Consider the following 11,120-nt stretch of genomic DNA (forward strand, 5'->3'; position numbering starts at 1 on the left):
CGAAGGAGACAGGAACGGGGCTGCTCCAGTCCGGGGCTTCGTTCTGCGCCGGGGCCGCTTAACTGCACGCGGTACGTGCGGGTGCGCATGCGGAGGCGGGAGCGCGGGGTGGAAGAGCACTGGGCCGGAGGTCAGGCCGAGAACCGGTCCGCGGGCATCGTACGGTGCGGCTGAGGTCCTGGTGACAGACGGTGGCCGGGAGGGTTCACCTGGCCGTGTGCTAGGCTCACTACGTTCGAGGTGGGCGCTAAATCGAGCAAAGTTGGACACAGCGTGACTCCAGCAGTAGGGGATCGGGCTTCTTCAGTGACTGGTTTAGTCCCATTAGTACCAGAGCTGTGTTTTGTGTGTGTGCCCAAATGTGCAAGGCACTCGTTTGAGTCCGTGAGTAGCAATGGGGAATGAAACAGGTTCTTTTTCGGAGTGCAGGCGTATTGAGAGGCAGGAGCAAGGGAGTGGATATTAAATATTCTGTGATCCTGTTAGAAATACTGTAAGACTTGGAAGGATTGGTCAAGGAGGGGTTGGTACAATAATAGATCTGATGGGCAGTGGGGCACATTGAGGAAGATGAAGGAGGCTAGGAAGTGTGAGACACGTGACTACCCGCTTCTGACTTAAGGAGAAACTAGCCCAAGCCGAGGCCAACAAGAGGAGGAAACCCAGAGTTTTAGGTCTCAAGAAATTCCTGTTCTCCAGGTGTGGTGGTGCATGCTCTTAATCCCAGCACTGGGAGGAGTTCAAGGAGTTCTCTGAGTTCGAGGCCAGTCTGCTCTACAAAGTGAGTCTAGGACAGCCAGGGCTCAGTTACAAGGAGAAACTTCTGTCTCCAACCCCCATCCCATACCCCCCCCTCCAAAAAAAAGAGGAAATTCCTTTTCCCAGAGCCTGGCACTTAGACAAAAGCTATTCCCTCTCCTGGTTCTTCTCTCCTTCTTGGTTCTCTTGATTGTGCACACGCTCATTGCTTCTCTTTTGCCCTCTTGGTTCCCTTGCTTGCTCTCTTGCTCTCCCCATCCCTCGCTCATGGCCGGGTCTATGCTGCTGGCCCCATTCAGTCTGGACCTTTCCAGCTGCTTCTGGCTGTGCTCTCCCTCACATCTACAGGAAATTTTCTCAGTCATACCTAGGAGTGATCAAGTCATCCTTTCTCATTCGCATAGAACAAAACTGAGGCGGTAGAGATTGACCTCGAATGGTCTGACTGGATAAAATGAGAAGCATCCACCTGCCTCTGCCTCCTGGGTGCTGGGATTAAGGGCATTTGACATCACTACCTGGCTGTGATGGGCTTTTAACACATTCACAAACAGCAGTATAGGTTAGAGGAGGCAGAGGAGTCAAAAACTAGGTGTTTGTGAACATCCCTGCAATCAGTGAAAGGCATCAACAGTGACTATAAGAGTTACAGTGTTGAACCCCTTGAGTATGATGCCACACTACTGAGGGCACCTCCATCTCAGTACAGCCTGCAGGGGGCAACACTCGATCTTACTCTGAGAGCTCAAGACTATGCAGTCATTGTTTTTTAGGCTAATTTATTTTTATTTGTGGTGTATTGGTGTTTTGCCTGGATTTGTATCCATGCACCATGTGACTGCAATGCCCATGAAGACCAGAAGAGGGTATTTGATCCTCTGGAACTGGAGTACAGACTGATGTTAGCTACCCTGTGGGTGCTGAAAACCCAGCCTGGCTTCTCTACAAAAGCAACAAGAACCCTTAACATCAGAGTCATCTCTCCAGCTCTAAGTAATCTTAAAAAAAAAAAAAAAAAGGAAAATATACACTGTATCATTTAACTTTTTTTGTCATTAAGGAAATATGCATTGTTGTATAACCATTACCACCATCTACTTCCAAAATGCTCCTTAGTTATGTAACTCTCGATCTTTAACCAGTCAACTCTGCCTTAGGCAGCAGCATCACCTAGGAAGTTGGCAAGGCCTAAAACACCTGTCATGTTTCAGATGGTGAATGAGTGAACCAGACAGATTCTGGTAGAGACTGGTTGCTGCTGTCCTGAAACCAATTAGATACCCTGGGCACCCAGCCTACACCATTACCCTCTCCTCAGTCACACATTCAGCAAGTGTTTTTGTTGAACATGTGCCCTGGTGGGCCCAGAAAAGGGGGATAAAGCTCCTAGATTCCAACTTCCTTTTTCTAGGAATTACCATCTAAAGGTGCTTGAAGCTGGTCTATAACAGTGTGACTTTGGGTAAGAATGACCTTTCTCCTTGGCAAACAGTCTGTTAGGGCGGGTGTGAGAAAGCCTCCCTGAAGGAGGAGACATTGAAGTGGGAATGAGAGTTGTCCAGGGGACAGTGAGGTCTGAGTGGACCCCAGGAAAAGGATTTTCTAAGGGGGATCGGCACATTGGAAATTGTCGGGAGTTCAGATCTGTTTGCAAAGGCATTGAGTATGGGGTGCCCTGGTATATACCCATAATCCCAGCACTGGAAGATAAAGCAGGAAAATCAGATATCGAAAGCCAGCCTGGGCTACCTAGCTGCCCCCTCCGCCTCATCATTATCTGAAAATAGGGATAACGTTGATGCCTGTGTTCATATGTATTCTGTTGCCAGTAATAACACCACAGACTAGGTAAACTATAAACAAATCTGTTTTGGCTAATACTTCAGTTCCAAGTCCAAGAGGTGGCATTGGTCATGGGCTTCCAGCTTGTAGAGTACAACACAGAAAGTATGTCTGTCTGGGTCTCTGATCCCTCTTACAAAGCTACCATGATTTAATCATGGGACTTCTTCCCTGATGACTTTATTCAATCCTAGCTTCTTCCCAAAGACCCCATCTCAGAACACAATAATTGGATTAGGTTTTCACCTCTGCCCCCCTGCCCCAGACAGGGTTTCTCTGTAGCTTTGGAGCCTGTTCTGGAACTAGCTCTTATAGACCAGACTGGTCTTGAATTTATAGAGATCCGCCTGCCTCTGCCTATTGAGTGCTGGGATTAAAGGTGTGCGCCACCACCGCCTGGTGGTTTTCACCTCTTAGTACCTGATTAAGGATTAAACTCCAGCAGGAGTGGGTTTTTGGCTGGGACACACCACGTATAAGCCACAGGAATACCCTTTCCAGGAGCGCCTTGTAGCCAGCCTTCTTGGGCCCTCACTCCCCAAATAATGACATGGAGACTTATTGGTTATGAATGCTGGCCTTATCTTATGCTTGTTCCACTAGCTCTTATAACTTATTTTAACCTATTTACATTTTGCTTTGGGGCTCTTTACATTTCTTTCATTCTATATGTCCTACTCTGTGTCCAGCTGGCTGGCTGGCAGCTAGCTGACTAGATGACTCTGGGTATTGCCTTCTCTTTCTCCCTTTTCTCTCTCTCTTCCTCCTACTTACTATCTCTATCCACCAGCCCCACCTACCCCTCTACTGCCTAGCTATTGGCTGTTCAGCTTTTTTTTTTTAAGATTTATTTATTAATTATGTATACAGCATCTGTCTGTATATATATCCCTGCAGGCCAGAAGAGGGCACCAGATCTCATTATAGATGGTTGTGAACAGCCAGTGCTCTTAACCCCTGAGCCATCCCCCCCCCCCCCCCCCCCCCCGCCTTCAGCTTTTTATTAGACCAAATAAAAATTAGACCAGAGACCTGTCTCTGCAAGGTGAAACAGCAACACATCTTTACATAACTAAACGAACGCTGAATAAACAGTGTTACAGTTTGCCTAGTTAAAGTGATATTCCATAACAGCATTTCCTTAGATTCCCTTGTGTTGTAAGGTCAGTCCTTCACAGTGCTGCCAAATAGCCCTACAGAGAGCTGGATGCTGTGTACTGGGCGGCTCTCAGTTTGTGTTTGTTTCCCTTTCTTCACCAATGAGAATTAACCTGGGGAGTGCTAGTGTGAAGGAAAGCTCCTGGTAAAAAGCTGCACTTCATTTAGACTGGATTTTGTACTTGGTTGATTAACTGATTAGAATGAGAAGGTTAATGAGGAACATGTAGAGGTTGGGATGTTGCACGTCCAGACATCTGTTTTAAGTTGTTTTTTCCTGCACACCTCTGAGTCTCATATAACAACATCCTTTGGGTGAAATGTTTTGGGCTGTATTGACTTAGCAGACCACTTAGCTTTCACGAGTCTAGGGGGAAGAATGCCGTCAGCATCTGAGGCCTATAGCAGAGGTTTTCCTACTTTGCTGTAGTTGCCAACCTGGTATTTTCACCAATGTATTTGAAAAGTGTCTTCATTATGACCGTCTTTGTTCATTTACTATAAAAACTTCAGGAAACTTACTGCCTTGGATAGCATCTTTGTTCGTGGGCCATGGCCACTAATATTTGGCTCCAGAATAGGCTCTTACTCTCTTTGAGGTGAGAGCTGTATTGCAGGGGTGTGAGGTAAGCACTCTGCTGCTGAGCCACATCTGCACTAGAGACTGATTTCTGGACTGAGAATAGCAGACTTGGGGAAAGGACAACAAAAGGACCACCCTTCATGTTCTATGGGGACAGAGTAAATGGTTATATTTCCTTATTGAATCTTTCCTTTGATTAAGGATGATCTATTCTGGCATGTTTAAAAATACAGGAATGGGCTTGCCTGTCCTGCACCAGATTCTGGGTGTGATCTCCAGCACCACCACCCCTCAACATATACCAAAAATAAGGACCTGCCAAAGAAAAAAGAAACTCCTCTATATCTAGATGGGTAACCGTTGTCTAACTAGGGTTACATAAAGTACTGTGATACATCTTTAAAAGCCAAATAGACTGGATGTGGTGACATTCCACCTGGTAATCTCAGTCCTCCGTAGAGCAAGGCAGGAGGAGCAGTTCAGGGCCAGCCTATATAGCAAGTCTTTCTCAGCAAATAGAAAGTAAGTTCCCATTAAAAACAGAACTACTACTAGAGAATACTACTACTAACAACGAGTACCTGGTAGTTATGAGCTCTCTTGACTCTTTTTAGGTGCCCATGTTTGAAGATGCCAGCTACTGCATATGAAAGAGTGATTTACAAGAACCCCTCAGAGTACCACTATATGAAAGTCTGCTTGTAAGTTCAGTCTTGTGAGTTGTTTCCTTTTACTTGTTTTTTTTTTCCAAACCTGAAAAGCTTAGATTTAATAAGATAGTTTCTCTTTTTAATATTTTTCAGAGAGTTTCAAGAACACGGAATTGAGCTGAACGCAGCCCAATTCAAACAGCTGCTTGTTTCGGCCCTGAAGGACCTGTTTGGGGAGGTATGGGTCGCTTGGCAGCTAACATTCTCCAGGATTTTGTAAGAAAGTCTAGAAAAGGGACTAAGAGTATAGTTCAGTGGTGGAATGGTGGCCTACCTTGGGCTGGTCATACCTGTCACTTGGGCACACACCTATCAGAATTCTAGCATCTATGATTCTACTGTTGGTGAGTGGAATTAGAGTAAGAATTCAAGGTTAGGCTCCTCTACACAGCCATTGGAAGTCAGCCTGAGCTACCTGGTACTTTTTTAAAAAGGGAAAAGTTTGTTTGTTTGTTTGTTTGAGTTGTCTGTAGATCCCTGGTTGTCCTGGAACCTAAACACAGAGCCACCTACTTCTGCCTCCCAAGCACTGGGATTAAAAGTGAGCAACAGCACTCCTGGCCTAGAAGAGCGCTTTGTAAGAAACACAGAAATACCATTTTTTAAAGCTGTACTAGAGTTTGCAGAAGCCAACTTTCAGAAATAATGAGTTTTGTCAGGTTGTTTCAGCATGCCCTGTATTTGACCAAGAATCTGTTCGGTTACTGTTCCTGCACAATGCTATCAAATTATAGTCTAGACATAGACTTTGCCCATCTTTGTAAAGATAAAGGGTTTATATGAGAGCCAGCATGCTTCAGTGAGAAAGTCTCTTTTTAAAACCGTGTGAGGAATGGCAAGATGTCCTGAGTTCAGTTCCTGGAACCCACATGATGGAAAGAAAGAACAAACTCTTGAGAATTCCCTTTCATCTCCACACATGTGCAGTGGCACATGTAAGACATGTACACATATGCACGTGAGCAAACAGACCTCGGTACATGTGCCGTGACACATATACATGTGGGGAAAACACACACATAAAAATAAATTGATCTTAAAGTAATAAAAAATTCTGAAACAGTATGAGCAGAAGTAAAAACTTAGTGATGTTGGTTGACATTCTGATGCAGCTCCTTAGCCTGTTGCCGACCAGCACTTTGGGCCCCTTTGTCTTAGCATTCACTAAACAGAAGATGAGCTTTGGAAGTGAAGAGGAAAAGCAAAGCTAGGATTGACTCTTGAGAAATTACCTGATATATTTATTCTGTTCAAGTCTGCCCTGTATCTTATCAAATATACTCTGCAAAAACTGTGTGAATAAAATGGAAAGAGACAGGCCTGGTGGCGCACGCCTTTAATTCCAGCACTCAGGAGGCACAGGCAGGCACATCTCTAAGTTCAAGGCCAGTCTGGTTTACAAAGTAAATTCCAGGACAGCCAGGGCTGCACAGAAAAACCTTGTCTCAGAGCTACCTCCCCCCAAAAAATGTAATTCAAAGCAAACCTACACTTGCTCTTGCAGAGGACCCAGGTTCAGTTCCCAATGCCCACATAGTGGTCCATAGCCATTTGTAACTCTAGTTTATAGAATCTGATCTCCTCTGACTGCCTGAGATACCAGGCATACATATGGTGCACAGATATGCGTGTGTGCAAAACACATACATAAAACTAATTTTTTTTTTTTGAGACAGGGTTTCTTTAGCTTTGGAGCTTGTCCTAGAACTAGTTCTTGTAAACCAGGCTGGCCTTGTACTCACAGAGGTCCACCTGCCTCTGCCTCCAAAGGGCTAGGATTAAAGGTGTGCACCACCACCGCCTAGCTCATAAAAATAAATCTTAAGGAAAGTAATGTTGCACATGAGTGTTTGTGAGGCACTAATAATATCCGGAAGCTGAAAACATCACAGTTGTCCCTTAATGGGTGAGTGTTCAGTGATTGTATATTCAAATCGTAGAATATGGTCATCAGAGAAGAGGATAGTGGCCAGACAAATCTCTAGAAAACTGAGCTGAATGGAAACAGCCAACCCTAAGTAAATTACTTGTGGGGTAATTCTATGTATATAATGCTCTTGCTTCAACATAGCCTGAAGAACAAAGTGGTCACCAGGGCTTAGGGAAGTATGATTATAAAGGTTCAATAGAAGGAGTCGTGTGGTGGTTCAGGTTTTTATCTTGGTGTTGGTGGTGATTAGAAGAAATCACCTATGAGGAAAAGTCACATAGAAGTACACACATACAAATATAAATGCACACAAATGATGTCAGGTCTAAGTAAATTCTGAATTGGGTCAATACCTCCACCTGGCTTTGATCCTGTACTATGATTATATAAGACACTGCTTTTGGCAGAGGCTAAGGGAAGAGTACATGAAGTTCCCTGTAGACTGCAACAAATTAAAAAAAAACAAAACCTGCAATTTCTATATGTCATTTAAAGATGTAGTTTCACTGCGCAGTGGTGATGTTTGCCTTTGATCACAGCACTTGGGAGGCAGAGGCAGGTAGATCTCTGTGAGGTCAAAGCCAGCCTGGTGTACAGAGCGAGTTCCAAGACAGCCAGAGCTACAGAGAGAAAACTATCTTGAAAAACTAAAAGAAATTAAAATTTAAAAAAAATATATAGTTTCGGGAGATAAGAGCCATAAGACATGGTCTGTCTGTCTGTCTCTCTCTCTCTCTCTCTCTCTCTCTCTCTCTCTCTCTCTCTGTCTCTGTCTCGTTTTGGTTTTTTGAGACAGGGTTTGGGATTAAAGGTGTGCTCCAAGACATGGTCTCTTTTTCTTGGGCTGTCAGTCTTGTTAAATAATGACAAGACTGGGAGAATTGTGGAAGAACAAAGTATGGGGTCTTGTGTAAGAGTTCGGATTGAGCCTAATCTTTTGAATATGGGAAGGAGCTTTGGGAAAACATTTCTCTGTGTGTGTATGGGGAGAGGGTGCGCATAGACATGTATATGACTGTGTGTGTGTGGAAGTCAGAGGACAACTTGTGGGAGTTGATTCTCTCCTTTACCATGTGAGTCCTGGGGATTGAACTATGGGGATCAAGCTTAGGTCCTTAGGTTTGTACCAGGCAGCTTTACCCACTGAGCCATCTCACCAGCTGGAGAAGGAACACTTTAAACACAGATTCAAAGGCAAGGAGGTGTCACAAAAAGGAATGGGAACATTGCAGACAATAGAAGCCCTTATCAGGCACATGAGATACCAGCACCATTAATTGAAATACTGGCGTTATCGGCGTTCACAGTGGTGACAGGAGTCCACTAATGGTGTTGTCCATACCTAGGTTGGTGCTGCTTTACCTGTGGACGTCCTAACCTATGAAGAGAAGACCTTGTCAGCCATCTTGAGAGTGTGCAGCAGGTATGACAGGGATGGGACAGCAGTGAAGATGCCTCCAGGATGAGAGGCCATGGCTGGGAATGTACACTGGAGTTACTATACACGTTCCTACACATTCCTCTACCTGGGGTTAGACTCTAGATACGAGAACCCTGTGGTTTAATCACAGCCAGGTTCCCAGTTGATAATTATGGGTTTTCTCTCTTTTTTATTAATATAAATACAGAAGGGGTCCAAGTGGGCAAAAGTGTTTGGGGCCTAAAAAGCTGTGAGCACAGGGTCAAACCAACTATAGCAATGGGAGCTCCAGGCCATTTTACAGGACCGGAGAAGAATGCCTCAAGGTTAACTGAGGGCCTGATTTGTTTTCTTGAGTATTATTTTTGAAGAACACCAAGTCTAATTGGAAAGGAACAAATTTTCTATTTGGATCAAGAATTCCTCAGCGATGAAGCAATAGGCTACTTTGCTTAGTGTTTTCCTTAGACACTCCATAAGTTTCTGCAAACAAGTTAAGTCAGAATCCTGGCGAAAGATTCTATCCATGGAGACACTGCTGTGGGAAAGCCTGTATTTCTAAATTATCCATCTTGTCTTTTCAAACAGTAATTCCCACTAACATCTTCTGGACTTCACCATCAGGGCTAACTTCTTCACTTATGGCCAAGCAGGTCATCTGGGAGTATGGTAAAGAGTTACTTCGATTAAACAGTCATCCCAATGAACTTTGCTCCTCCTCTGGAGAAGTAACTCTGCTATTTGGCTTGTGTGTCAATATCTCATAAAGATGGATTAGGATCAAATGCAGGATGAGAACGGCACCACCCAGTAACACTGTAGCCTCTAAGAGCCAAGGTTTCTGAAGCCTGTGTTTGTGATACAGGATCCATCTCGCATTGTAGTCCTGTGCTCAGACTGTTACATGGTTCTGCTGCACAGACCCAAAGGCATTTCCAAAAATTCCTATTATATATGAAAATAATTTCAGCAGAATGAAGTACGCCAGCATTTACCCACAAGCACTAGAGTACATTACTGCCCTTAAAAGTTGTAACTTTCACTGGAGAAGGTAGTCTTGTTTTGTTTTTTTAATATGGAATACTTCATGACTTTGTGCATCATCCTGATGATTATTGTCTTAAAGTCAGAAATGTGTGCAGTTTAGAAAAATTCTTGAGCTCAATTTGTTTTCTGTCTGTGATACATTCTTCTAACGTTCTGTTTTATTTAAATGAGGTTTCTGTGTTTGTTTTTAACTTTCTAGACAATCACAAACAAAAGTACTAGGAAGCTGTTGGCAGCAGAAATCCTTATTTATGCTTTTTTGTTCTTTATACAGTGGTCTGACTAAATTGTGGAGCTCTTTGACCTTGTTCGGAGCCTATAAAAACAAAAAGTGTGCCTTCAGAGTGATTCAGGTAAAGGCTTTTCCTTCATGATTCCAGGAGGACCGAGCACAGCAGTGATGTGATCTGGACGTGTGTCTCATTTTTGTCTTGAGTAAAATAAATAGTTAACATCTGGCAAGGACAAGCCCGGAATCTCACTGCCTCTGAAACTGAGGCAGAGTGGTCAGATTTTAGATCACTTTGTAAGAGATGTTTGAAGGTCAAATTTGTGATAAAGGCTCTTCTCACTACTAGTGCGGTGTTGTATTGGCAGGTTGTTTCCAGGCTTACTAGTACTTGTTCAGTCATTGCTCCCTCCAGGATGTGCCTTAAAATGTGACTACTAGCCTGTAAAACCTGCATGTTTCTGGGCTGCCTGTTGTTACCATGCGGTCTGCATTAACCTTTTCTTCTTTCGTAGGTGTCTCCCTTTCTCCTCGCATTATCTGGTAATAGCAGGGAACAAGTGTTGGATTGAATACTCTTACAGTTCCAGAAACCTCCACTCTCAACAGAATCTTTTGGTATCTACATAGATTGAAAAAAAAGAAGCAGGCTAAAGCCCCTATTGATGATATTTGGAGACACTGAAGATGTTCTCTGTGATTTCTGGTCATCATCGCTGGTGGAGTGGGCTTCAGGGGAGACTGTGGCAGAATCACCTGGTCCCAGCAGGGCAGTGCTTTCATTGTGTGCACATAAGGGTTGGAGACCGTGCTGAGCTCAGCAGAGCCTTCACACAGCAGGATGTGGCTACCTTCTCCAAGTTAACAGGAGATGACAATCCTCTGCATCTAAGTGAAGATTATGCAAAACACACCAAGTTTGGAAAGACAATTGTGCATGGAGTTTTGATAAGTGGACTTATTTCTGCTCTCCTGGGTACTAAAATGCCAGGGCCAGGCTGTGTGTTTCTTTCCCAGGAAATTAAATTTCCAGCCCCTTTATATACTGGAGAAGAGGTCTTAGCGTCTGCAGAAGTGAAGAGGCTGAAGCAGTTGGTTGCTGTTGTTGCGGTGTCCTGCTGTGTAGTAGAGAGTAAGAAGACAGTTATGGAAGGTTGGGTTAAAGTTAGGGTCCCAGAAGCTCCTGGTGCTGAAATGCACATTTAAAGTTGTAAGTTCAAACACCTGTGCTCAGTGTCAAATGACAAATGGGGACGTGGGCTGTTGCTGTATACTCAGAAGTCATGTGGGGAAGGAGAGCAAGTCGACAGTTTGTTTCATTGTCTACTTTTTATATTAACTTTATGCTTTGTCCAGACTTAAGTATGTACAAAATTTGGAGGTTTGGTTTTTTTTGTTTTTTTTTGTTCCTTTTTTTTCCAATTATAAAACAATTGAGAGGG

At 43.9% G+C, this 11,120-nt stretch overlaps 2 protein-coding genes across 2 annotated transcripts; both read left to right on the forward strand.

Annotated features, from left to right (window-relative positions):
- Nucleotides 1–15: 15 nt before the first annotated feature.
- On the forward strand, nucleotides 16–10,340 carry Rpp14 (ribonuclease P/MRP subunit p14). The gene is made up of 6 exons (XM_050161141.1): nucleotides 16–71; nucleotides 4,957–5,043; nucleotides 5,146–5,230; nucleotides 8,329–8,405; nucleotides 9,724–9,802; nucleotides 10,194–10,340. Exons 2-6 carry the CDS (start codon nucleotides 4,973–4,975, stop codon nucleotides 10,248–10,250), a joined length of 369 nt encoding a protein of 122 aa, XP_050017098.1. The 5' UTR covers nucleotides 16–71; nucleotides 4,957–4,972; the 3' UTR covers nucleotides 10,251–10,340.
- A 25-nt stretch (nucleotides 10,341–10,365) lies between these two features.
- Htd2 (hydroxyacyl-thioester dehydratase type 2) lies at nucleotides 10,366–11,120 on the forward strand. The gene has a single exon (XM_050161140.1). It carries the CDS (start codon nucleotides 10,366–10,368, stop codon nucleotides 10,882–10,884), a length of 519 nt encoding a protein of 172 aa, XP_050017097.1. The 3' UTR covers nucleotides 10,885–11,120.

The sequence above is a fragment of the Alexandromys fortis genome, unplaced genomic scaffold, assembly GCF_014885135.2.
Source record: "Alexandromys fortis isolate MF-2015 unplaced genomic scaffold, M_Fortis_MF-2015_v1.1 scaffold_123, whole genome shotgun sequence".
NCBI classification, from domain to species: domain Eukaryota; kingdom Metazoa; phylum Chordata; class Mammalia; order Rodentia; family Cricetidae; genus Alexandromys; species Alexandromys fortis.

Bases quoted from the DNA above. Each gene is read 5' to 3' on its own strand.
- Rpp14 (XM_050161141.1), top strand. From the start codon at position 4,973: ATGCCAGCTACTGCATATGAAAGAGTGATTTACAAGAACCCCTCAGAG. The intron at 5,044-5,145 runs GTAAGTTCAGTC...AATATTTTTCAG, and splicing joins CACTATATGAAAGTCTGCTT to AGAGTTTCAAGAACACGGAA. The intron at 9,803-10,193 runs GTAAAGGCTTTT...CTTCTTTCGTAG, and splicing joins GTGCCTTCAGAGTGATTCAG to GTGTCTCCCTTTCTCCTCGC.
- Htd2 (XM_050161140.1), top strand. From the start codon at position 10,366: ATGTTCTCTGTGATTTCTGGTCATCATCGCTGGTGGAGTGGGCTTCAG.